This window comes from Elephas maximus, chromosome 2, assembly GCF_024166365.1.
Source record: "Elephas maximus indicus isolate mEleMax1 chromosome 2, mEleMax1 primary haplotype, whole genome shotgun sequence".
Taxonomy (NCBI): domain Eukaryota; kingdom Metazoa; phylum Chordata; class Mammalia; order Proboscidea; family Elephantidae; genus Elephas; species Elephas maximus.
This window is the reverse complement of record NC_064820.1, coordinates 147,938,678-147,963,678: the sequence shown is the minus strand read 5'-3', so window position 1 is coordinate 147,963,678 and position 25,001 is coordinate 147,938,678. Positions and strand designations below refer to the sequence as shown.

The 25,001-nt window shown below is 47.3% G+C and overlaps 1 protein-coding gene across 5 annotated transcripts in view; it reads left to right on the top strand.

The window, feature by feature from the left end:
* Positions 1-7,458: 7,458 nt before the first annotated feature.
* The window catches only part of LOC126069982 (core histone macro-H2A.1), a 75,671-nt gene continuing 58,128 nt past the window's right edge, over positions 7,459-25,001 (top strand). For 2 of the 5 annotated variants that reach the window (XM_049873699.1, XM_049873698.1), the window contains exons 1-2: positions 7,461-7,608; positions 16,145-16,349. In XM_049873699.1, coding sequence (XP_049729656.1) covers positions 16,178-16,349 — 172 coding nt within the window. In that variant the 5' untranslated portion in view covers positions 7,461-7,608; positions 16,145-16,177. Of the gene's footprint in view, positions 7,609-12,625; positions 13,124-16,144; positions 16,350-25,001 lie in introns of those variants that run through there. The other 3 variants (XM_049873694.1, XM_049873697.1, XM_049873695.1) reach the window with 3 other exon arrangements.

The following is a 25,001-nucleotide window of genomic DNA, read 5'->3' as shown; positions in this document are numbered from 1 at the left end:
AGTTAGCAGCCACGTGCTTAACCTCTGAGCCACCTGGGCTCCTTGAATGCTCCATTAAGCACAGTTCTAATATAGGTTATTAATATACTCATTTTTATACCAATGCAGTTACCTTTGTGGAGGAAGAGGCCCACAAAAGCAAAAGTGCCTAGGGCCCACAGAAGTCCTAATGTTGCCCTGTACCTGTGGCAGGCATCTTCTTGAAACTGAATGAAATAAGCCTATCACTTCAAGGGAAATAACTGTGATATTATGTTATACTATTACGAACAATAAATTTGAGTTTTCAGGCAAAAATTCAAGTTTTGGTAAATTTGTACCTGCCACCGTGAGCTTGATAGGTTTCCAATACTTAAAAGCCTTTTGGATGAGATTTCTGATACTGTGCATTGACATGTACTGATACCTGGAAGATCTGTATACCTCAGTGAACCAATATTTTCCAAATGACTGATGTTCCTTTTTATAAAATCATTCACAGCGAAAAGGTCCATTCAAGGTGTAAGACAGACCACTGGATTTTAATGTAACTGAGTTTAAAAATTTACAGATTGGTTTCTATATTGTAATCAATCTTTAAGGAACTACAACTTCTTGAGTTTTAGTGTACCATCAAAGAAGAAAGGAGCCCTGGTAGAGCAATGGTTAAGTGCTCAGTTGCTAACCGAAAGGTCGCCAGTTCAAACCCACCGGCTGCTCCACAATCTGCTGGCGATCTGTTTCCGTAAAGATTTCAGCCTAGGAAACCCTATGGGCAGTTCTACTCTGTCCTATAGGGTCGCTATGAGTTGGAATCAACTGCAAGGCACAAAACAACAACATCAAAGAAGAAGGTCCCATACGATCCAGCAATCCCACTCCTTGGAATATATCCTAGAGCCTTTACACGAACAGATATATGTACACCCATGTTTATTGCAGCACTGTTTACAATAGCAAAAACATGGAACCAACCAAGGTGCCCATCAACGGATGAATGGATAAATAAATTATGGTATATTCACACAATGGAGTACTACGCATCGATAAAGAACAGTGAGGAATCTGTGAAACATTTCCTAACATGGAGGAACCTGGAAGGCATTATGCTGAGTGAAATTAGTCAGTTGCAAAAGGACAAATATTGTATAAGACCACTATTTTAAGAACTTGAGAAATAGTTTAAACTGAGAAGAAAACATTCTTCTGTGGTTACAAGACGGGGGAGGGAGGGAGGGTGAGAAAGGGGCATTCACTAATTAGATAGTAGATAAAAACTACTTTACGTGAAGGGAAAGACAGCACACAATACAGGGGGGGTCAGCACAATTGGACTAAAGCAAAAGCAAAGAAGTTTCCTGAATAAACTGAATGCTTGGAACGCCAGCATAGCAGGGGCAGGGGTCTGGGGACCATGGTTTCAGGGGACATCTAAGTCAATTGGCATAATGAAATCTATTAAGAAAACACTCTGCATCCCACTTTGAAGAGTGGCATCTGGGGTCTTAAACGCTAGCAAGCAGCCATCTAAGATGCATCAATTGGTCTCAACCCACCTGGATCAAACGAGAATGCAGAACACCAAGAACACAAGGCGATTATGAGCCCAAGAGACAGAAAGGGCCACACGAACCAGAGACTATATCACCTTGAGACAAGGAGAACTAGATGGTGCCCGGCTGCAACCGAGGACTGCCCTGATAGGGAACACAACAGAGAATCCCTGAGGGAGCAGGAGAGCAGTGGGATGCAGACCCCAAATTCTCATAAAAAGACCAGACTTAATGGTCTGACTGAGATTAGAAGGACCCTGGTGGTCATGGCCCCCAGACCTTCTGTTGGCCCAGGACAGGAACCATTCCCGAAGCCAACTCTTCAGACATGGATTGGACTGGACAATGGGTTGGAGAGGGATGCTGGTGAGGAGTGAGCTTCTTGGATCAGGTGGACTCTTGAGACTATGTTGGCATCTCCTGCCTGGAGGGGAGATGAGAGGGTGGAGGGGGTTAGGAGCTGGTGAAATGGACATAAAAAGAGAGTGGAGGGAGAGAGCGGGCGCTGTCTCATTAGGGGGAGAGTAATTGGGAGTGTGTAGCAAGGTGTATATGGGTTTTTGTGTGAGAGACTGACTTGATTTGTAAACCTTCACTTAAAGCACAATAAAAATTATTAAAAAAAAAAAAAGAAGAAGGTCCCCAGGTGGCACAAGCAGTTTGTGATCAACTGCTAGCCCAGTGATGCCATGTAAGAAAGGGCTGGCAATCTGCTTTGTAATGATTAGAGCCAAGAAAGCACTACAGAATAGTTCCACTCCATAACATTCAGGGGTACCATGAGTCCGAATCAACTCAACTATGTTTGGTATGAAAGAAGAATATCCATAGTTCTCTGAAATGGTTATTAAAATTCTCTATTCTTTCCCAAATACATATCTGTGGAAGGCTGGGTTTCCTTCATACACAACCAATTGAATACAGAAGAAGATATGAGACTGCAGCTATCTTGTATTAAGCTAGACATTATAGAAATGTACAAAATTGTGAAACAATGTCCCTGCTCTCACTAAATAGTTTGTTTGGAAAGATATAGTTATTTTTTTTATAAATATATTATTTATGTGAATATATAAGTGGTTTATAGGTTAACATCTAAAAAATAGTAAATATTTAAAATTTTTCTTAGTTTTAATTTCTAATAGGACAAATGTTGACAGATACAAGACACATAATAAAAGCTCATTGGGGTCCTCAACAATTTTTAAGAAGGTAAATAGGTTCTGAATACAAAAAGTTTGGAAACTGCTGTTGCAGGATAACTACCTGATAAAATGTTCATAAAAAACCATTAAGCAGGTAAGAAGCACTAAATACAGTAGGAATCCGTCTACGTTTAATATTAAATAGGCACAAATACGGAGACTGGAAGGGAACAGTGGTTCTCTCCTAGTAGTGTGCTTAGGGGGATTTTTATTTATTTATTTATTATTATTTTTTTCAAGTCTTCCATGGTGAGTATGCATTTATTTTGCAATTGGAGGAAAAACAAAACAAAAATAGAAGCAGGTGAAACTCCTTGATTCAGATTGGGGGAGGGGGCAGGCCACTGAAGTGGAAGAACTGAGAGAGCAAGGTGCAGGAGAGAGTGGAGAGACAGAGAAAGCCAAACTTCTGGAGAGAGGTAGGGATAGAGCTGCCGGGTTGAACAACTCTGGGGGACAACATTCCTAGTACATTCTATGAGGGGTGGGGCTGGCACCAAGATTAGCTCTTGGAGGAGTACAGACTTTAACAAGCAAGCGAAAGAAGCAGAGCAGGGTAAGATAGATGCCAAGGCACACGAAGATCTCTAAGAAACCAGGAAGCAGAAGCTGAAGAGCCAAGGGCCTTCTTCCAGAGCCAACAGAAAGAGAAAGCCTGTCCCTGGAGCCAGTACTCTGAATTTGTGCTTCTCGTCTCCTAAACTCGGAGAAAATATCAGTTTGTTAAAACCACCCACTTGCGGTATTTCTGTTATAGCAGCACCAGATAACTGAGACACATGGGGCAGTGGTGATGACCAAGTGGAGACAAAAAGAGGTGCTCTCCATGAAAGGGCTGGGCAGGGGCTGGGCACAGAGGAAACCAAGCATCCCAAAGGCCTCTTTTGAGGCTGGACCATCAGGGCTCCGAGCCAGATAACTCAAGTTCGAATCTCAGCTCCAGCTTACCCTCTCTGTGACCTTGGACAGCTTTCTTGGCTTCCCCAATCTACGGTGTCCGCATCTATAAAATTGAGGTAGTAATGCCCCAGAAGCAGCCTGCCTGTTAGGGTTGTTGTAAGGGTGAAATGACATTGATATATGTAAACTGGCACATGGGAGTGTGCAAGGAGTTGGAGACCAAAGTCACAGAGACACCAACTGGGAAACCAATGGTGAAGGTGGTTCTATTGGACATTGTCCTCTGCATTCGACCTTGGACACTAATGGACCTCGGGTTGAAAAAGCCTCAGGTCTGCCCACCACCAGGACACCGGCAGGCAACACAAGTCTCCCCCTCCCCACACAGTCCTGGCTTCCTCCACAGCCCAGCTTTATGGCTTGTTAAGTTTTTCAGGAAAAGGAGCCCTTGTGGCACAGTGGTTAAAGCTCGTGACTGCTAACGGAAAGGTCGGTGGTTTGAACCCACATCCTGCTTAGCAGGAGAAAGATGTGGCAGTCTGCTTCCATAAAGATTATAGCCTTGGAAACCCTATGGAGCAGATCTACTCTGTCCTATAGGGTTGTATGAATTGGGAACGACTTGACGGCACACAACAACAAATTTTCCAGGAGTCCTGTTTACATTTTGACTAGGGCCTGGGCAGTGTTGGTAACACACCCAGAGGGTATCTCTCCTTGGGAAGGAGCCTGACATAGGCTTGGTACACGGTGGGTGCTCATCAAGTTTGCTGAGTGAATAAATAAAGTCCAGCATCCTCCCTACTTGCTGTAGCCCACAGAAACCTCACCTGGTGGCCCCTGCAGGTGCTTGACAGAAGGATCCAGGGAAGAACAGAGCAACAAGGGGATTACTGCCCCTCCCCTATCACCTCTACTCAGCTTCCCCTGGAAATCCCCACACATGCTTATGACTGTTTTGGGACCTGAAGTGTTATCACTTCTCCAGCATCATTGTCTGTTAGTCTTCCTTGTACTCATTCCACTCCAGCCTCACACTCCCTATTCCTTGACCATTTGGGACATGCTCCTGTCTCAGGGCCTTTGCACTTGCTGTTCCTCATGCTTGGAACACTCTTCCCCCAGATATCCATGTGCCTTGCTCTGTCAATTCCTTCAAATTTTTGCTTAAATGTCATCTTCTCAGGGAGGCCTTCTTTAAAATTTGAAACTCCACCTCTATCTCACTCTCCTTATCCTATTCCCTGCCTTAATTTTCTCCACAGCATTTACACCATCTGACACATTACCTCTATTGTTTATTGTCATTTTTCCCACTAGACTGCAAACTCCAGAAGGGCAGGCATTTTTGCCTGTTATATTCACTGCTTCATGCCCAGCACCTGAATTCGCATACAGACATACGTCCTTAGCACTTATTAACTGAATTAATAAATGCATAAACAGCATGTTTTGGAGGCTGATTTGGAAAATTTTAAAGGGCGGTGTAAAGCATTATTGTAAAGGGGAAGAAGTTCCAAACCTCAAACCAAACTCACTGTATTAGAACTGCTCATAGTGTTTCTAAGGCTGTAAATCTTTTTTTTTTTAATAATTTTTATTGTGCTTTAAGTGCAAGTTTACAAATCAAGACGGACTCTCATACAAAAATTTATAAACACCTTGCTATATACTCCTAGTTGCTCTCCCCCTAATGAGACAGCACACTCCTTCCCTCCACTTTCTCTTTTTGTGTCCATTCACCCAGCATCTGCCCCCCTCTGCCCTCTCATCTCCCCTTCAGACAGGAGATGCCAACATAGTCTCGTGTCTACTTGATCCAAGGAGTTCACTCCTCACCAGTATCATAGTCCAGTCCAATCCCTGTCTGAAAAGTTGGCTTCAGAAATCGTTCCTGTCTTGGGCTAACAGAGGGTCTAGGGACCATGACCTCTGGGGTCCTTCTAGTCTCAGTCAGACCACTAAGTCTGGTCTTTTTACAAGAATTTGGGGTCTGCATCCCACTGCTCTCCTGCTCCTTCAGATGTTCTTTATTGTGTTCCCTGTCAGGGCAGTCATTGGTTGTACCTGGGCACCATCTAGCTCTTCTGGTCTCAGGCTGATGCAGCCTCTGGTTTATGTGGCCCTTTCTGTCTCTTGGGCTCATAATTACCCTGTGCCTTTGATGTTCTTCATTCTCCTTTGCTTCAGGTAGGTTGAGACCAACTGATGCCTCTTAGATGGCTGCTTGCTAGCATTTAAGACCCCAGACCCCACTCTCCAAAGTGGGATGCAGAAAGTTTTCTTAATAGATTTTATTATGCCAATTGACTTAGATGTCCCCTGAAACCATGGTAAGGCTGTAAATCTTTATGGGAGCAGATTGCCACATCTTTCTCCCGCTGGTGGGTTGAAGCGCCTATCTTTTGGTTAGCACCTGAGAGGTTAACCTGAGGGCTGGGAGGAGATTTGATTACCTTCATAGATTCCCTTGCACAAAGACCTTCTTTAACCTCACATCAACCCTTCGGCGTGTGTATTAGTATCCAAATTTAGTCCACAGCTGGGTGTTGGGGTGAAAAGGAGGGTTAGAGGGGAGGGCCCTATTAAGTACTTGGTATGAGGCACTAATGCCTTGAGGCCAGTAATCAAATTTAGGAACACTGTGTATGGATGCATTTTGCTGTGGCCTCTCCTTCTACTGCTTGTCTGCAGTTTTATGTGGGCGATGCTAAAGAATCACTATTTATACTAGTAAATGCCAACTTGAGTCCAATAGCAAACGTTTGCTGAATCAAAGCAGCTAACCACTTTGATGTGCAAAGCAGGTCCAGACTTCAAGGGGTGCCTATGAACAACTCCGTGGCGGGAGGGAGCGGGTGGGCAGTAGCTGGCTGTGGGGCACACAAAGGCTTGAGGATGGCTTGTATCCAAGGCAGGGGCAGATTAACCAATGAGCAAAGTAGCTCTGGTTTATATCATATTAAGCAAGGTATGCACGGGTTTACTTGTGTTTACTTACGTGTAGTGAACAATTTCACATGGGTTTCACAGGTGAAATTGTTCACTACAGATTCGTAAGTACGCACAAGTAAACCCGTGCATACCTTGCTTATTGGGTAATCCAGCCCTCATCCGAGGACTGTGGGGGCGCTGAGGTGCGTGGGAGATTGGCCCTTGGTTGGGGAGAGAAACACGCTCGCAGGTAATAGCAATTGTGCCTCCCTCCCTAAGTTAAGGAGCCCTGGTGGCGCATTGGTTGAGTTCGGCTGCTAACCAAAAAAGGCTGGCAGTTCGAATCTACCAACCGCTCATTTGAAACCTTACGGGGCAGTTCTACTCTGTCCTGTAGGGTCGCTATGAGTCGGAATAGACGCGATGGCAACAGGCTTGGGCCCTGAGTTAATGGAAAGGCTACTAGGGCCAGGGCCAGACACACAGCAGGGGCTCCGTAAACGTCACTCGAGACCCAGAGGCTGGGAGGCGTCCTGGAGAAGCGCCTCTCTCGTGGGCCCGACCATTTCCAAGGATTTAGCTTAGGGCGCGCCTTGAGCTCAAGGGCTGGACAGTGCGATGAACAGCCGGGCGGGCTACCTGAGGGCAGAGGGCCAGATGACTGGGCCTCGGTCCAGTCGGGGGACAGACAAACCGACATCCAGGGAGCAGAGCGCGGAAACCCCCGCGGGCGCAGCAGCGGAGTGGGGTCAAGGCCGGGGCGATCGGGTGGCGCGGGGAGGGGTGGCCGGACGCGGGGGGGACGGGATGGGATGTGACGAGCGGCGCGCTGTGCATTGTGGGAATCCCGGGGCCGCGGCGACTGGTTCCAGTTCACTCGGCAGCGGACCAGGCGGAGGGGGCGAGCGCGGGGCGTGCGGGCGGGAAGCGAGGAGGCGGGTGGGCCAGCGAGGAGCGCGGAGAGAAAAGGCGCGAGCGGCCGAGAGGGCACAGGCCGAGACACCTTGCTGCTGCAGCCGCCTCCGCCGAGCCGCCCTGTAAGTGCCGCGCGGCTCCCTAGCCGCGCGCTGGGTCCTCCCAGCTTGGGTCCGGCCGCGGGTGCCTGGGAGCGGCCCGGCCTGGCGCGCACCAGGGCGGCGCGCGGGCTGCGCTCGGCCCGCCGGTCTCGGCGCGGCCCTCGCCCGGGCCTCGCGCGCGCAAGGCGCCCTACCGGGCCGTCTCGGCTGCGCGGGATTCCCTTTGGTTTTGTTCAAAAAGGGAACCCGGAAATCAACTTCTCTTAGAAACGCATCCTCCTACCTGCGCCGTGGCGCTTTTGTGGGAAGGAGACAGTTCTGGCCGCTCCCCAAGCAGTCCCTTCCAGGGGCAGGCCGGCGAGCTGGGCCGGCGGAAGCCCCGCGGCGCAGGCTGGCCAGCCCGGGCCCGGACGCCTGAGAGCTGTTGTGAGCGGAGTTGTACTTGGTGAGGCGTCCCCCCCTCCCCGCGGCCCGCGAGTTGCCGGTCCCGGCACAATAAGTCGGGCCCGGGATCCAGGGGGTCGTGGTGTAGGAGTCTAGATCAGTACCTGCTGATGGGCGGGGAGTGGGTACTGGGGGATACTTGCTGGCTGAAGCTAGACTGGGGCGGGTGGCGGGGGACTATCCAGGGATGGCCTTGAGAGGGGCCACGGGAACCCACGGTGCTCTCACTCGGCTCCTGCTCACTCAGCCTTTTGTTTGCTTTGTGGCTAAGGGTTTTTTTTTTTTTTTTGAGGTGACTCTGGAAGGCCATAGGTTTCCCGGTTGGAGAAGGCCGGGAGGGAAGAGACTTGCTGGGGGAGGGGTGGAGTGAGGAGGCGAGAGTGAGCAGGATGCTGTCGGTCATGTCACCTGACAACAGGTGTGCGGAATGGCGCGCCCCACCCCCTCTCCTGCAGGGACCACAGATCACTCACGGATCCATCCTGTCATTAGATTGCTTGTAAGGTTCTTCTGAACACGATTATTAGGGAAAATATCTCCGAGTTTAAAAGTGAGAGACTGTGCAAACAGCTGAGGCAAACCTTGAATTCAAACAGTACAATTACTATGAAGTCCTTGTAAGACTTTAATGACCCAATAAACAGCATATAAGAAGAGACAATTAGAGGGGCACTCCTACTAGCTACCCTCTTTTCTTCTACTTTTCTGGTTTGAGGTTTTACCGTTAAAGAGGGGGAAAGTGCTTTGTTCAAGGCTTCTGCTCCAGGGAATGGGGGAGTGTTGAACAGCTTTCGGTTTGAGTGAGAGACCCAAGTTGTAAATTAAGTGGAATCCACCTACTGAGGCTGTCTTTAGGGTACTAGTCTGCTGTCAGAGGTGCTATTAACTCTGAAATGGATATCTCATGCCTGCAACTGGAATTAATACCCCATGTAGCTCATTGATCATTCGAGTGGGAATTGACTCCACGGCAACAGGTTTGGTTTTTTTTGGTAGCCCCTTGTGTACAACTAAAATTGGGCAGCAGCAGCAGCATCTTAATTTTATATAAGAGCTTCTCCCATGGGGATGAATGTGTTTTTAAAAACTTTTTTCCTTTTAAAAAACTGAAACGCTCAAGTCTTTAAACTCTTTCTTTAGTTTTACAAGGAGAAAGTGAAACCTCTTTTCTGTGCTTTTGTTTTTGATCTGTAACTATTGCTATTGCTCCTTCCTTGATATGGGCATTCAGGAGGAAGGCGAGGAGTTGGCGGGGGGCATAAGTGAAAATTATTAGAGGCCGGGCCTTTAGAGTGAGGCAGGTGGCTCATGTTTTACTAAACTTTGGGAATTGTCAGGAACATCACACAAGATGTTCTAATGCACAACCATAAGTTGTTGGTTTGGTGTATATGGAATGGGTCAGGGTCAGGGGGTATCACACCTCAGTCTTCTGTTTCTGCTAGTCCTGGAGACAGCAGAACACCTGGGAGAGTCCCTCATCCCCCCTCCATAGATAGGCTCTGAGTATATATATTCTGGGACCTGCCTCTAATACCTTCATTGCTAAAGTTGCTGCAAGTTGTTTAAAGGCTATTTATTTAAATAAATGAAAGCACAAACTTACAAAATCCAACAAAATCTGTATGTGGTGTTCATCAGAATTGTTTGTCTCCCCACCCCCAAGAATGCATTTTGGGATTTTAAGTGCCCCATTCCTGGAACTCTGGTAGTACAGTGGTTAAAGTGCTCAGATGCTAACCAAAAGGCCAGTGGTTTGAACCTACCAGCCACTCCATGGGAGAAAGGTGCAGCAGTCTGCTTCCATAAAGATTCACAGCCTTGGAAACCCTGTGGGGTAGTTCTACTCTGTCCTGTAGGGCTGCTTTGAGTCGGAATCTACCCGAGGGCAGTGGGTTTGGTTAGGGTTTATTCATGGAACCTGGGCTGGGCAAGAACAGGGGCGAGTGGGGCCCATATCTGTCCTATGGATCCTTCCCAGCGTTGTGCCCTGTAGGCTTAGAGATACATTGGACCCTACCTTAGCTCTTAGGAGTAAGCCCCAGTGGGTTGGCTCTTTGTTTCAGAGCTGTATAGCTTGTTTGCTTGACTCCAGCCTGCCAGATCTGTGTGTTGCATTCTTTCAATAAGTATTTCCTTGATCAGGCACTGGGGACACAGCCATGATCAATAAAATGGTAACCTTGCCAGCAGTGAGCCCTTACCTAACATGGAAGGGCCAAGTAAGCGTTGTCTGGGCAGAGGAGGGAAGGTGGGGAGAAATGTTTGAGACCTGGGCAACCACACGTGCAGTCTTAGAAGAAAGCGTAGAGGTCATATGGGGACCTGCCAGAGGATCAGAATGGCTGGCTGCTAGTGGGGAGTCAGGTAAGGCTGGAGGGGCACATGGGCCACATCACAAAGGGTACTGATCAGAACACACTGAGGGATTTATTTAGACTTTTTCTCCTGAAAGCAGTAAGGAGCCACAAAAGGGTTCTGAGCAGGTGAGAAATGTGATTGGGTATTCTTGCCATTCTTACTGGGAACTTTTCATCTACTCAACAAATATTGAACAGCTTCTAGATTCCAGGTACAGGGCCCAGCCTGACCAGGGCCCTGCCCTCCTGCTGCTTACATTTTACCTTTTCTCTTGGTGACCTTCCATTGGAGTGGTTACGTTAGAGTTCAGCACAACCTTTAAAAGGGCAAAAAGGCATGGAGGAAAATTTCTTCGTGGAGCAGGCAAGCAATGCCTTGCTCTTGAAATACAGTGCCAGTTCCTTTTACTGCCGCTCAAGAAGAACACCTGGAATGAGTTTGACCAGGTGAAATTTTAATCCCGGACTAGCTTCCCACAAACTGTTTCCTGCTTGTGGTGGATGACATTCATGTTTGAGTTTTGTTTTTTTCCCACCACTACGAACTCCACACACGAGGAAGATTAAGTCTGCTGGAACAGAACACATGATTTAGGATATATTTACTATCTCAGTTAATCTGTGTTCTCTCCCTGTTTGTAAACCCCTGGTTCACCAAGGGTGGACTGTAGTTCTTTAATCATCCAGCTCACTTTATGATGTAGTATCTTTATGAATGGAGAGAGGTGTTTTTCCTGATTGGCTAGAGTACAGCAGCCAGTCTCTCTCCTAAGCCAATCAGTGCAGCTTGTGAACCCCAGCTCTGTGGTTGATGGTCGTGTAGTATATCCACATGCCTCTGGAGATGTGACAGCAGTGACACTGTTAATCATTTGGTGTGATACGAGTAAACGGAAGAGAATGCTGTAAACAGGATTACTGTCGTACGCTTCAGAATTAAGTGTCTCAAGTTTGCCTTTGTGAGTGGAGTTGATGGGAAGGTGACCAGTGCATGTGAGTACATGGGCATTTATGCCTCTGCAGGGAATGAATGGGGCAATACTCTCATGGACAGCAGTTTGAGTGCCGATAGCTCAGATTCCTGCATCCTCGGGTGCTGGAGATAGGGCTGTCTGACCAGCAGTCCCCAAGCAGCTCTAATCAATATTTTGGTCAGGATTGATTTGCATGCATTCATTGCTTAGATAATAAAAGACTCCACGCTTGACCATTTCAGTAGTTTTGTGAGTGCCCTGATTGTTGAAGGATTTTCTGTGGCTGCAGCTTTAACAGGGGTCGGTCTCTTACAGGTGTGAGGAAAGTAGGTCTCCTCTGGTCTGTGGTACTGAGAGGTCTGTGGCAAGAGGAGAGGTCACTGGAACCACAGGATTGTCAGTCATAAGACCTCTGAGTGTTTCACACTCCAGCTATCAAGACAATTGGGGTGTTGCCTTTCTGGAAATCCCAGGTGGTTCCCTAGGTTCACTGAAATTTAAGGGTCTGGATTCTCACAGGGACTTGGCCACGTGTATGTTTGTGAATGGCCCCAGAGAAGGTCCCTAACTGGACATCCCACTTGCCGCAACTCTGAGTCCTGTGACCTTTGGAAATGCCGCCTTATCGTTGTCAAAGGAACTGCATCCACGGTAAATGCCGACTAATCAGCACCAGCCAGCCAGCATTTGAGGGCCTCCCAGGTACCAGACCGGATGGTGAGTGCTTGGAGATTCAGTGGTCAGCAGAGCAGACTGGTCCGTCCCATCAAGACAGACAAGTAAACAGGCAGTGATGATACAATGTAACAAATGCTAAGGACAGATTAATTGACTTTAGAATTTATATAAGGAGCCCTGGTGACACAATGGTTAAGTACTTGGCTGTTAACCGAAAGGCTGACAGTTCAAACCCATCCCCCAGCTCCATGGGAGAAGGACCTGGTAATTTGCTCCTGTAAAGATTACAGTCTAGAAAACCCTGTGGGGCAGTTCTGCTCTGTCACTTGGAGTCCCTGTGAGTAGAAATTGACTCGATGGCACCTAACAACAACAATAACAGAATTTATATATAAATTAGACCTAGAGTGGCAATCAGGTTGGAAGAAAGAGCTGGAAACTACATTTGCAGAGTACTGAACGTAAGATTTAGAAAGGTGATTGAACATGATTAATAGTAGGGGTGGGCCGAGGGAGATGACAGGGGATTTTTAGCTGGGTCCAGGGGCTGGAGCAGGCATGTCCTCTCATGGACATGTGAGTGATTCAGCCTGGTGGAGCCCTGGTTGCTGAAATAGGAGAGATGGCCTGGAGGTCTGTAGGACCTTGTCTGATGTCTGGGCAGCAGATTGCCCCAAACTAGGCTATGACTGAGTAATACAAGGCTCAGCTGGCACAGGAATGCAGAGGAGGGAGCGCCTTGATGGGTCTGCATCACCAGAGAAGGCATTGGAACCACTAGGGAGGATTAGCCCAGACAGATGGCTGGAGAGACCATCCCAGACTGAGCGAGTAGCACGTGCTAAAGGGTGGACATAGGAGTGAAGGTGGTTTGTAGTGACAGAGGAGCCTGTTAGGTTCCCTGTTAAAGAGTTCTTCTCGTTTGCATGTCCATCTTATTCACAGGATCCTCACAGCTGCCAGCCTTCTGGTGGTATGAAGACAGACCACATTGCCCTGTCACAGCTCATTTGTTGAGGGGCCTGTGGTCAGAAATTTGCCTCTCACTCAAGCCTGGCTCATCTCTCTGTGTATCTTGGAGTAAGTTTTGAAGTTCCACAAACAAAGTTATGTTTATTGTGACGGATTTATAGCTGGAGGAGTTGTAGAGATGAAGACCACAGAGATCTCCTCAGGATCTACCACAGAATCTTCGCTTCCTGGCAACTGCCGAAAGAGCAGACAAGCTAATGTATAATGATAAGTGGTTGCCAGGGTTGTCTGAAGACCTGTCACTATTTCCAAAGCATTTGGGGCCTGCAACAGGAATGAGGTCACCTGGTTTACTGAATAGGATACCCTTACAGGTGATTATTCCTGGAAGGAAGGCTACGTACACCTTTGTCAGTTTTGACCAGATGGCATAGGTATTTCTCATCTGGTTAATTTCAGTGCCCTGAAGAGAAGCTGAAGGCTTATGAAGTCACCTTTCTGTCTTTACTATCTTTTTACCACCCATCTCTCAGATCAGGCTGGATGCAAGATGTGGGTCAAATAGGGCCCGGCAGGCTTTGGCTGGTCACTCAGACCCTGACTTCAGTGTCAGCTCTTATGTTGATTTGAGTCATGTGAGAGACTAGACGTTTCCTCTTTTCTTCTGAACAAGTAGCTAGAGGATATTTCCCAGCTTCTCTTGCAGTTAGGTGTGGCCATGTGACCAAGTGGTAGTCAGTGGATCATGGGCGGAAGTAATATGTCCCACTCCCAGACCTCGCCCATGCAAACCTCCCATGTGTCATTCTTCATGATCTTTTCCTTTCCTTGGCAAACCTGGGAATCGCATGTTGAAGGTGCCAGAGTCACAAGAAGGGAAGAGTCTGGATCTGTGAAACATGTGGTGGAGAAGCACCAACCAAGCATGGAAATTCATCTTGTATTTTTCATGAGCGAGAAATATACTTCAGGGTTTTTCTGTTTTAGCAGCTAGCGTACCTGCACCAATACAAGTGTCCAAGATGAGTTCCATAAAAAGGTGGCCTTATTATTATTATTTTTTAATCTTATACACATTGCCATTGTTTTTGTTAACTTTCCTGAGAACTCATTCAATAAGGAGTATCAGGCCCCTTTGTTTGTTGTTAAACAGAATCAGGCCTCTTACATGCAGTTCTTTATTCAGTCCTCCCACTAACCCTTGAGGTCCATTCTGTTGTCATCTCCATTTGACAGATGAGAACATAGACTCAGGTTAGGTAACTTACCCAAGGTCACATAGCAGTAAGTGGCAGAGCCATGATTTGAACCAGGCCAGTCTGCCTTTGGAACTCTTATTGTTAACCATGATGCTCAACAGCTACTTCCCTCATAGCCACTCTCTCTCCCCACAGTAGTGCATGGCTATAGCTGCTCACACCCCCACAGAACTCTGAAGAGTAGGATCAGCCTGGCACAGTCATGGTTGCTTCATCAGAATAACAAGAACTACTAGCTTTGTAGCCTCTACAGTCATAGAGGCATGGACTGTTGGAGCTGGAGGAGCCCATGAACCATGGGACTTGACCTCTCCAGTTTACCAATAGGTAAATGGTAGGCTTGCCCATTTGGTTCAGTGGTTTGAGCATAAATGTCCTTTAGGGAAGGCTTTCCTGGTGCTCCATATGAGGCTGAGGCCCCCTCCTATGCCCTCACCCAGCACCCTAAACTTCCTCTTTGAATCAGTCATTAGGATTATAATTTAAATGACTGTGGGGTTATTTGTTGTCTTTCTCTCTCACTAGCTCTGGGAGAGCAGGGATCACATGTGTCTTGTACACTGTTGTCTTCATTCCCCAGCCTAGTTCCTGATGTGAATGCATGCATGAATTGGATGCCTTTGGCAAACATCTGAGACCCTACTGTGAGGCACTGCGCTAGGAATACAGCCAGGGGCAGCCCTCAGTGAGCTTGCAGTCTGATGGGAGAGACAGGAGCATATGCCTGTGGTGTGGGCGCATGGGTGCTGAGGATGGAGCAGCTGGACCTGCAGGTTTGGCAGAGGGCAGGAAACAAGTGTGAGGGATAAAGGAGATCCTGGCAAAGGGAACCACTGCTGCAAAGGCAGGGAGAAAAGAAGCAGGCATTTGAGGGGAACCTTGTGTGGTTCCCTTTGTCCAAGTTTAAACTACAAGTGGTACGAGGCAAAGCTACAGCGGTTTCTAGGGCATTGCATGGCAGACCAAGAGTGCATGATTTTATCTTGGGAATCATGGGGAGCCACAAAAAGTTTTTGGACCAGGGCCATAGCATATTCAGATTTGTGTGCACAAAGACAGAGTGGAAGGTGGACTAGAGGAGTTACAGGCTAGCAGTGGGGAGACCTTTTCAGGAGACTTCTGTGATCATTTGGTTACCACAGTGATGACCTGGACCCAGTCCCAGTGGGGCAGAGAGGAAGGGACCAGCATGAGAGGTGTTGAGAAGGGGCCTCCTTAGGATGGGATGGCTCTTTGGGTGGGGGTTGGGGGAAGGGTCTAGAGAAGGAAAAGACCCAACACCTCTCCCTCTTCTGGATGGCCTGTCTAGTGGACTGGAAGTGTTCAGGGGGCCTTTTATTTCAACATGGCTGTGCACTGAAGTCCTGTAAGCTACTCTTACCTCTCCTAGATCAAGGATCATAAGTTGGGGACACTGTTTTCATCAAGGAACCAAATATCTGGCTTACATCTTCATTCTCAGGGCTGGTGACATAGTTTTGTTTTATGGAGGCTTCGACAAATTTATAACTCCAGTCTCAAGTGTATGAAAATGCAATTATTAAATGAGTGTATAGAATGTGGCCAAGTCATCTCACTTTTACATCGTGTGGCAAGAGGCAAGGCACTTAAAAGCAGTCATTGTCAGTGTAACACTTAAAGGGAAGTGGCCAATAAAATTGGTGTCAGGATATAAAATGTGAAAAGCTGGGCCGTTGTGTTCGGAAGCCAGACCACTCCAGCAGAGCACTGGGGTCAGCAGGCTCAGTGGCTACCGGGCGGTGGCATCTGCCGGCAGGACCTGTGCTTCCAGACGGCTGAGTGGATGGGGAAAAGGGGTCCAGGTGCACAATTCCCAGTAATCCTGACAGGTGTTCTCTTGCCTTCACAGTGTTCTCGCTGACCCATCTCCAGGGCCACTGCCATGTCAAGCCGGGGTGGGAAGAAAAAGTCCACCAAAACCTCACGGTCCGCCAAGGCAGGGGTCATCTTCCCTGTGGGGCGGATGTTGCGGTACATTAAGAAAGGCCACCCCAAGTACAGGATTGGAGTGGGGGCACCCGTGTACATGGCTGCTGTCCTGGAGTACCTGACAGGTGAGTACGCCTGTGTCATCGCTGGCACAGATGGCCGCAGTTTTGGTAGCTTTTCCAGGGCTGATACGACCTTTTTCTTTTACTCTAAAACATTTTAAACCTATAGAAGAGTTACAAGAATAATACAGTGAGCACTTTCACCTAGATTCAGCAGTTATTAACATTTTGCCTCTTTTGCTTGATCTTCTCCTCCCCCCACCCTATGTGTGTATACCTGTGTATGTGGGTGTACATGTATGTATGTATGTTTTTGGCTTATATATTACATGATTCATTTTGAAATCTCAATTGTCCCAATAATATACAGTTTCATTTGTTTCCTGATTCAGGATCCATTTCAGAATCATACTTTGTATTTGGTTATCTGGTTCCTTTGTTAGGTGCCGTCGAGTCGATTCTGACTCATAGCAACTTCATGCACAACAGAACGAAACACTGCCCAGTCCTGAGCCATCCTCACAATCATGGTTATTATGCTTGAGCCCATTGTTGCAGCCACTGTGATAGTCCATCTCATTGAGGGTCTTCCTCTTTTTCGCTGAAGCTCTACTTCACTGAGCATGATGTCCTTCTCCAGAGGCTGGTCCCTCCTGATAACATGTCCAAAGTACGTGACATGAAGTCTTGCCATCCTCTCTTCTAAGGAGCATTCCAGCTATACTTCTTCCAAGACAGATTTGTTCATTCTTCTGGCAGTCCATGGTATATTTAATATCCTTCGCCAACACCATAACTTTAGTCTTATTTAATCTAGAACAACTCCCTAAAACCACCAAAACCAAACCCAGTGCCGTCGAGGTCGATTCTGACTCATAGCGACCCTATAGGACAGGATAGAACTGCCCCACAGAGTTTCCAAGGAGCGCCTGGCGGATTTGAACTGCTGACCCTTTGGTTAGCAGCCATAGCACTTAACCACTATGCCACCAGGGTTTCCAGCTCCCTAGATTTTATTTATTTATTTTATGGTTTCATGACATTGGCATTTTTGGAGTCCGGGCCGGTTGCTTTATGAAATGTCCTTCAATGTGGGTTTGTCTCACGAGTAGATTCAGGTTAAACATTTTTGGCGGTAGAATTGCAGAAGTGATGTTGAGTCTTTCTCTGTGCCTCACGTTAGGAGGCACGGGATGTCTGTGTGCCCTATTATTGGTGATTTTGAGTGTGGTCATTTGGTTAAGATGGTGTCTGCCAGATTCTAAACATTCTCTACCACAATAGTTCCTTACCTAATGGCTTGAGCATCCGTTGCTGATTCCAGCCTGAGCCTGTTATTACTGTGGTGGTAATAAAAGAGTGACTTTCCCGCTTCCAACGTTCCTTCTGCATTCATCAGCTACCATTCTTCTGTCAAGAAGAAAGTTCCCTCTGCCCTTCTCTTCTTTTTATTTTTTAGGCTCATGGATTGTTTTATTTAGTGGGTTGTAACCCATTCCTGTCCCTATTCATTTTGGTGCTCAGATTTGTCTAGGTTGAGCCCTCTGCAGGTTGATCCTTATGTCCTTTTTTATGTCTCCATCAGCTTCTGTGCATTTTCTTGCACAGACACAATAAGATGTTTCAGTCTCACCTTGAACTTTCCCTGCCACAGTCCTGAAATCAGCTATTCTGCAAGGAGTCCTTGGTCTTTTTTACAGATAACTTATTTGTGGCTCATTAAAAATCCTGGGAGGGCAGCTGAGTAGGGATACCAGTCCCATTTTTAGAGATGAGAAAGCCAGGCCTCAAAGCATAAAAGGACTGGCCTAGGCCACATACAGCCGGTACAGTAAGAGATTGAGAAAGGGACCCAAATATTGCTTTCCAGTTTTAATGCTTTTACCACTTACTGCTCGATGCATGATCAGGGAAAGTCTGTAGATGGCAGGAGGGAACCTCCTACAGCTGGAAAGAGGAGACCCAGCAAGACAAAGTGCCTCTTCCAAGTCAGGCAGCAGAAGAGCTGGGTAGCATCCTGTTCTCCCAGGTGTCTCAATAGGCAGGGCCAAGGGTTCCCCCACAGCAAACACAGCCACAAGGGATGTAAAGCTCTTGCGTTCTGCTGAAAGCATCTGGACACAAGAATTGGTTGGTGTATTACAGTCACCAGGCATCTGCACACATTTTGAGACTTTTGACCTCTGCTTGGCTCCTGTTGTTGGTATCACGCCCATGCAATCCTGGTAGTGGGTGCACACCAAGTTGGACACCCTGTCACCTGTACATGATTCTCCTCCCTATATAGATAAGGAAATGGAGATCCAGAATTTAGGTGACACACCCAGGAAAGCCATCATGGCATTGGCAGTCAGCCAGGAATCCAGGGGAGAAGTCACTGGGTAGGAAGCAGAGAGCACTTAAGTTCTCACCTGGCAGTTCACATGCTTTGGGACCTCGAGTGAGTCACCGAGCTTTCAGAGCCCCAATTTCCTTACTCAGATGAAGACAATAGTACCTGCTCTACCGACTCCAGGCTGCCGTGAGAGCAAGAGCTTTGCACATCATGGGGAAGCTGATGTGCTGTGCAAACCCAGCCAGCCCTAGTTACTGGAGTACCGTGATAACTCCTGTCCCTGGGGTGCTCACAGTCATTAGGCCAAGTGCAACGTCAGTGTCCTTTCTATCATCCAGATCCCTTTTTTGGTTGCAGGATAGGGGGTACACCATCGCTTATCAAATCTGAGACAGTTGATGTCTCTGCCACACAAGGGAACTGATGACAGGTTGTACTTTTTCTTTGCTGAATCTGAGTACCTTAGTGATACCCAGCCCAACCGCTGTACCTCAGGCTTCCCTCCTGGGTTGGCCTTTGGTCCTGACTCTTTTTGGATTGTTGCTCCCCAGTAAGCCCTGCGGTTCCCTATGATTCCCGGGCCACATGGCTTGAGGATGAGGAACAGGGGGCCTGGCAGCCACCACCCCTGATGCCAGGCTGCGGATCCCTGATGTAGTGTGGGCTAGAACAAATTCTGGGTTTTCAGAAGCACACAGGCTCAGCGTGTAGGATCTGAGACAGACTGTGGAAAGCATGCAGCGGTGTAGTCAGAAGCCCTGGATTTGCGTTCTGACTCTGTACTTACCAGTTGTATGATCTGGGAGCAATCACGTTGTACCTTTAAACTGTAGGAGTCCTATTTCTAAAATGTGGACAAGCCTGCAAGCCCTTGGGGTAGTTGTGTGGATGAAGTGACATAAGTGAGAAAGTGCTTTGAAACCAAGCTTTTCCTCACTAGGTTCTCATTTCTACCTCCGGCTGGCTGACCACCCTCCTGTGAGAGCCTGGGACTCTTCTCACCTTTCCGTGCAGGCGAGGCCGTGGTCTGTGTGCATGCTCTGCCAGGCCCCACAGGGTCTGCTCTGCAGGGTCTTCTTTGCACACCCCTGCATCGACCCAGACCACACACATCCGCTGTGTGGTTGTCCTATTAGATACCACTGCCTTCCAAAGGGGCTCCGAAAGCTGGCTTTTCCAAGTGGTGGCTGGTCCAGGCTCAGGAGCATCTACTCCATGGGCCTTTAACCAGTTAACTAGAGCCCCCTTCCTTGTCTAGTTGTCACCTAGAGGGTCCTGTGAAAAGTTTTTCCTCTTCTCTGCTCAGCCCAGATTCTTACAGGTGGCAAGTACAATGCAGACTGGTGATGGACTGTGCCACATTGATGCTCTTTGACACAACGGGCCCAGTAGGAGGGTTATGGAGGGGTCTTGATGCTCAGGGATTGCTAATAGGAATGCTGAGCTTTAGGGCCCACCTAGGGCTAAGTAAGGAGCTCTGGTGGTGCAGTGGTTAAAACGATCGGCTACCAACTGAAGGTAGGAGGTTCGAAACCACCAGTGGCTCCTCAGGAGAAAGACGGGGCCGTCTGCTTCTGTAGAGATTTACAGCCTTAGAAACCCTATGGGGTTGCTATGGATCGGAATTGACTTGATGGCAGTAGAGTTTGGGGTTAGGGCTAAGTGGTTCTGAAGCAGAGAGTTGACATCTCCTTGCTGACAGCTCTGGGGACCACTATTTGATACCATGTTGAGTGGTATCAGGCAGTAGAGCTGAGTGCTTCGGAATGTGGACTTTGGTGTTAGATCTGCCACTTCTTTTTTTCTAGTTGTGGTAAATAGATATGTAACAAAACATTTGTCATTTCCACAATCTTCACTGTACAATTCACTGACATTAATTGTGTTCTTAATGTCGTTCAACCCTCATCCTTAACTATTCCCAAATTTTTACCCCTTAACACAAGCTCGGTGTCCCCTAAGTATTGTGCCCTCCTTTCCCTCTCCCTCCTGCCTGCTGCTCATAATCAGACCTGCCACTTCTTACCGCTGATCTCAGACAAGTCACTACCTCTTCATGCTGCAGTGTTATTGTCTATAAAATGAGGACGACAGCATTTGTCTCATAGGGTTGATATGAGGCTGAATGAGAGAGTGCTTATGCTGTCCCCGGCACACTGGAAGTGCTCAAGCTTAACAGTTAACCTTAGGAGGGAAGTGCAGCAGAGGACGTGCATCCCCAGTAATTCTCTTCTGGCTCTAGAGGTGACTGTGCCCGCCTCCCTTTGGCATGGCAGTGGGAGCTGTCACTGCCTGCTCATCTGGCCACAACCCACTGGACCTCACCAGGGACCTGCAGAATGTCTTGGCCTCCTAAAGTTTCTATCCTCCCCAACACCTTAAGATGCCTTGTTACTAAACTCTTCTGTCTGGTTGAGGACCACTCTGTCCTGGGCTTCTGGCACGTTCATGTAGACTTTCTTGTGGGATTTTCCAGGTTAGCCAGGAGCTGAGCCTGTTCAGCCCTGGGCCTTTGTTAGGCCAAGCTGAGGACCAGCCAGCACAAGAGTGTCTGAACCGGTGATGGCCCTGCAAGCCAGGGGCAATCAGAGTCCAGTTGTCTGCTCCCCTGACCTAGGTGAGGAGTGAAGAGCATGTTTTCAAGGGTCAGGGGCCATGCAAGTGCTCCTCCTAAAGGTCTGCTCGAGGCTGGAGTGGATGTGGGGAGGACGTTGTGGCTTTGCATCTTGCTCTGAAACTTGAAGCTGGCATCTGTTTCTCCTCTTGGGTGCAGAGCCCAATCATCTGCCAAACTTAAAAGGAAAAGGCAACATCTGGACCAAGCTTGTGTCTGGCAGCCAGACAGCTCCTTCCCCAAATCTCTGTGTGTCTGGCTTTGGAGCCTTGCTGGGCTCTTCCCAGAGCCTCTTCCTGAGGAATGTGGTGCTGTCTGCTTGTCTCCTCTGGCTGTCTGGACCTTACTCTGCTCTCCTGCCTCCTGTATCTAAAGTATTCAGTTAGCATTCATACTAGGAATTCAATGAATAATAGATAAAAAAAATAAGTGTCATTGTGGGGAAACTGAGGCAGTCAGAGGCAGCTTTTGCTCAGCTGTCACCCTTGCCCCCATACTACTGTGGTGCTTTTTCCTTTAATGACAATTAAAGGAAATGTGACTTTAGTTCTGCTCAGAAAGCCTCTATGGAGCCTCTCCCCTGTGCCCAGCGCAGCACTGTACCATCCTGGGAATGGGGGTAAAATAGGAGATAGGAAATAAGCACGTGACATTGCTTTTGCCGCAGTGGAATTTCCATTGATGTTGGGGACACACAAAAACACAGACCTGTAGGGGAATAAGGCAGAACCAAGGGGTACATTAAAAATACCTGAGTTCCCACTGCGTGGGGCAGGGAGGGGGGAATGAGAAGCGTGTGGATAGTTAGGAAGGTCAAAGAACAAGTATACTTATGAACTGATGATCTTAAATTATGGACCCAAGGCGCTCTGGCTCAACATTGTCAAGCTGTGTCAGCAGAACCTAGGTTTTTGGTGAAATTTAAGAGGTATTCCAACAAAAAACAGGGTTCTGAAATCAGGGACTGCGTAGATTCACACGCACTCTTTGGAGATGGGTATACAAATAACTGATGAGTTCCTCGGTAGAGAAACTAGTTTTAAGTTTGGGAACCACTAAGTAAAACAGCTTTCTTTACTGTAGGGCTTCTCAGAGCCTTTAAGATGCTGGTGTTGCTGTGAATTCCTAGGAGACAGAGATGAGATACATAGCGGTTCCCAAACTTATATCACAAAACCCTTTTCAAGGAACGTCTATAAACACCTTGCACCGTACAGTGTAGGGAACAGTGTTGTGAGTTAAACTCATGAGAAATGCAACTATGAGGAGGGTTAAGCAAAGAAGCAAAATGAATGGCTGCCATAAGGAATGAACTTCGGTTGGATTTGTGTGCCATTGAGGCACAAAGTTTGACTGATAGATAAGGAGGCCCACATCTTCCTCCTCTGTATTGGTCTGCCACATAGAAAGTACTTAAATATTTGAGAAGTGTTGCCACATTGGGAAGCTGTATACCTCCCAAATCATTTATGCATTCATTTCGGGAGGGCCTATCACACTCTAGGCGCAATGCAGACACTGAGATACAAGACAAGATTCTCTGCCTTCAAGGAACTTACCCTGGAAGGAAGTGCCTTTGGAGCAGGTCACCCAATACCTGAGAGAAAAAGCTTAATTTCTTTTTTTTTTTGTCCAGAAACCCTGTTACATGGCCTCATCACACACCTTATTCTACCAACTACCTCCTAGTAACTTAAGACTGTTTGCAAAAATCAAATCCACTCTCAAAGGATTTCTTGACATTCTTGACATTAAAGAGAATGAAAAGCAGTATCTGCCAGCTCTCAAGACTGAATGTCGACATCTTTGTAATAAGCATGGATCCGCCCAGTGTGACCACTTTAAGAAATATGTTGATTTGGATATCTAAGCTCTGGTCTGTTTAAAAACCCAGTGTCATAGTATTGTGTTCCCACCTCTCAGATAGGGCAAGGCTCTGGCTAAAATATTATTTTTTTTCCTGCATTGCTTGGATCTAATCTAGAAAATAATGAAAACATCTGGATTTGCATATTCTTAATTCTCTACACCTTCTTTTCTGTTTTCACAGTTCCTACACCCCTATTCCCCATGTTTTAGACCTTGGTCTCCCATCCCCTGTCTCTGGTCAATGACCAGAACCTCCACACTCTTCTGACAGACCCCCAGCATCCTCTGGTAGCAGATGCTCCAATCTGAATCTGCCTGTGAGTACTTCACTAGCTGTTGTGAAGTTTACAGGGCTAGTATCTGATGTGGGGAAGAGGCAGGGTCCCCTGGGTTATCTTATAGCAACTTTACAGACTGGATGAGGCCCAGCCTGACTGCATTCTGCAATAAAACCTCAAGGAAAAGGGGCAGTTGTTAAAAATACACCTTGTGCCTGGTTTTGGCTAATAAAAGGATCGTTTTTATCCCAAATTTCAGCTTGTTTAACTTCTGATCTATGTCTCGGGTCAGATGTTGCCTATCCCATTGGTGTTAGTCACTGGGCCATGATCCATCCCCTTCCATCCCTGTAAGTGAACTAGGGAGAGCCCTTTCCTATCAGCAACACATACTATTACACAGACACTCATTTCAGGAAATATCCTTCATATTTGGTGTTTCTGGCCTGGGAAAGAAAGGATCCTCTGAGCTTGGAAGGTTGGGGTGGGCAGAGCTGCAACTGGCTCTGCCACCTACCTTGAAAATAAGTAATTGTACCAGGCCTCTTTACAATTTTCCCATTCGGGACACCGTGTGTCCTGAACTCACACAGCTAAAAGTAGAACAGGAAGAAGAGGACAGTCAGACTCAGCTCTTTGATGCTAGAAGTCCCAGTGAATTCCTGCATCTCTTGCCTGTTGGCATGATGACCCCTACCTTAGACTAACTCTTCAGGCCAGGGCCCAGCTAACCCTTGCTAGAACGTCCTTGAGCGTTTGTGCTGCCTTGGGCCTCTCAGCATCCCACAGTGCCTACTATGCACAGCAAAGCCCCTCACCAACCTCGTTTTCCTCAAGTTAAAAAAATGCAGAAAGGGAGGACTGAGAATTTTAAGGAGCCCCAGGGGCTTGCAACTGGAAAAAAGTTGGGAACACTGAAGTTGAGACTTTACTGTAGTGGGTACCCAGTATGTGCAGACTGTATTTAAATGCATGTTCCCTTTTCTGGTTATATGAGTAATTTGTGTTTGAAAATTTCATTTAAAATTCATTCATAATCCCACTGCCCAGAGGTAGCAGCTGGTATCAAGTGCTGTTTGTATGTGTGCGTGTATATGAAAGAAAGTCAGATTTTAGCCTAATTATTTGTTTTTATTAACATCTGCTATTGATGATCTTGGAGCCCTGGTGGCACGGTGGTTAAGATCTTGGCTGCTAGTCAAAAGGTCAGCAGTTCGAATCCATCAGCCATTCCTTGGCCATTCTGCTGTGTCCTGTAGGGTCACTGAGTCGGAATCAACTCAACGGCAAAAGGTTTATTGATGACCTTCATTCAGACCACCACTATATATAACCTTGTAAGAAAATTGTGAAGTAATTCGAGGCACTCCCCACATATGCCATATTGTCAGTCCTCCATCAGTCTCCCAAGGGCAATAGATAGATTCCGTGGCGGATCAACATGCAAGTAGCACTTGAAGCAGAAACAATTCAGTATTGTTTTGCTCTAACAGTTCCCTGATGATCTGGGTCAAATGACCAGAAAGTTAATGGACTCAGGCAGGTCAGATCTCAGGGCTCAAGGCTAGAGCCTGGAAGCCAAGGGGTGGGATTACCACAAAACTTCGTTTACTACCTGA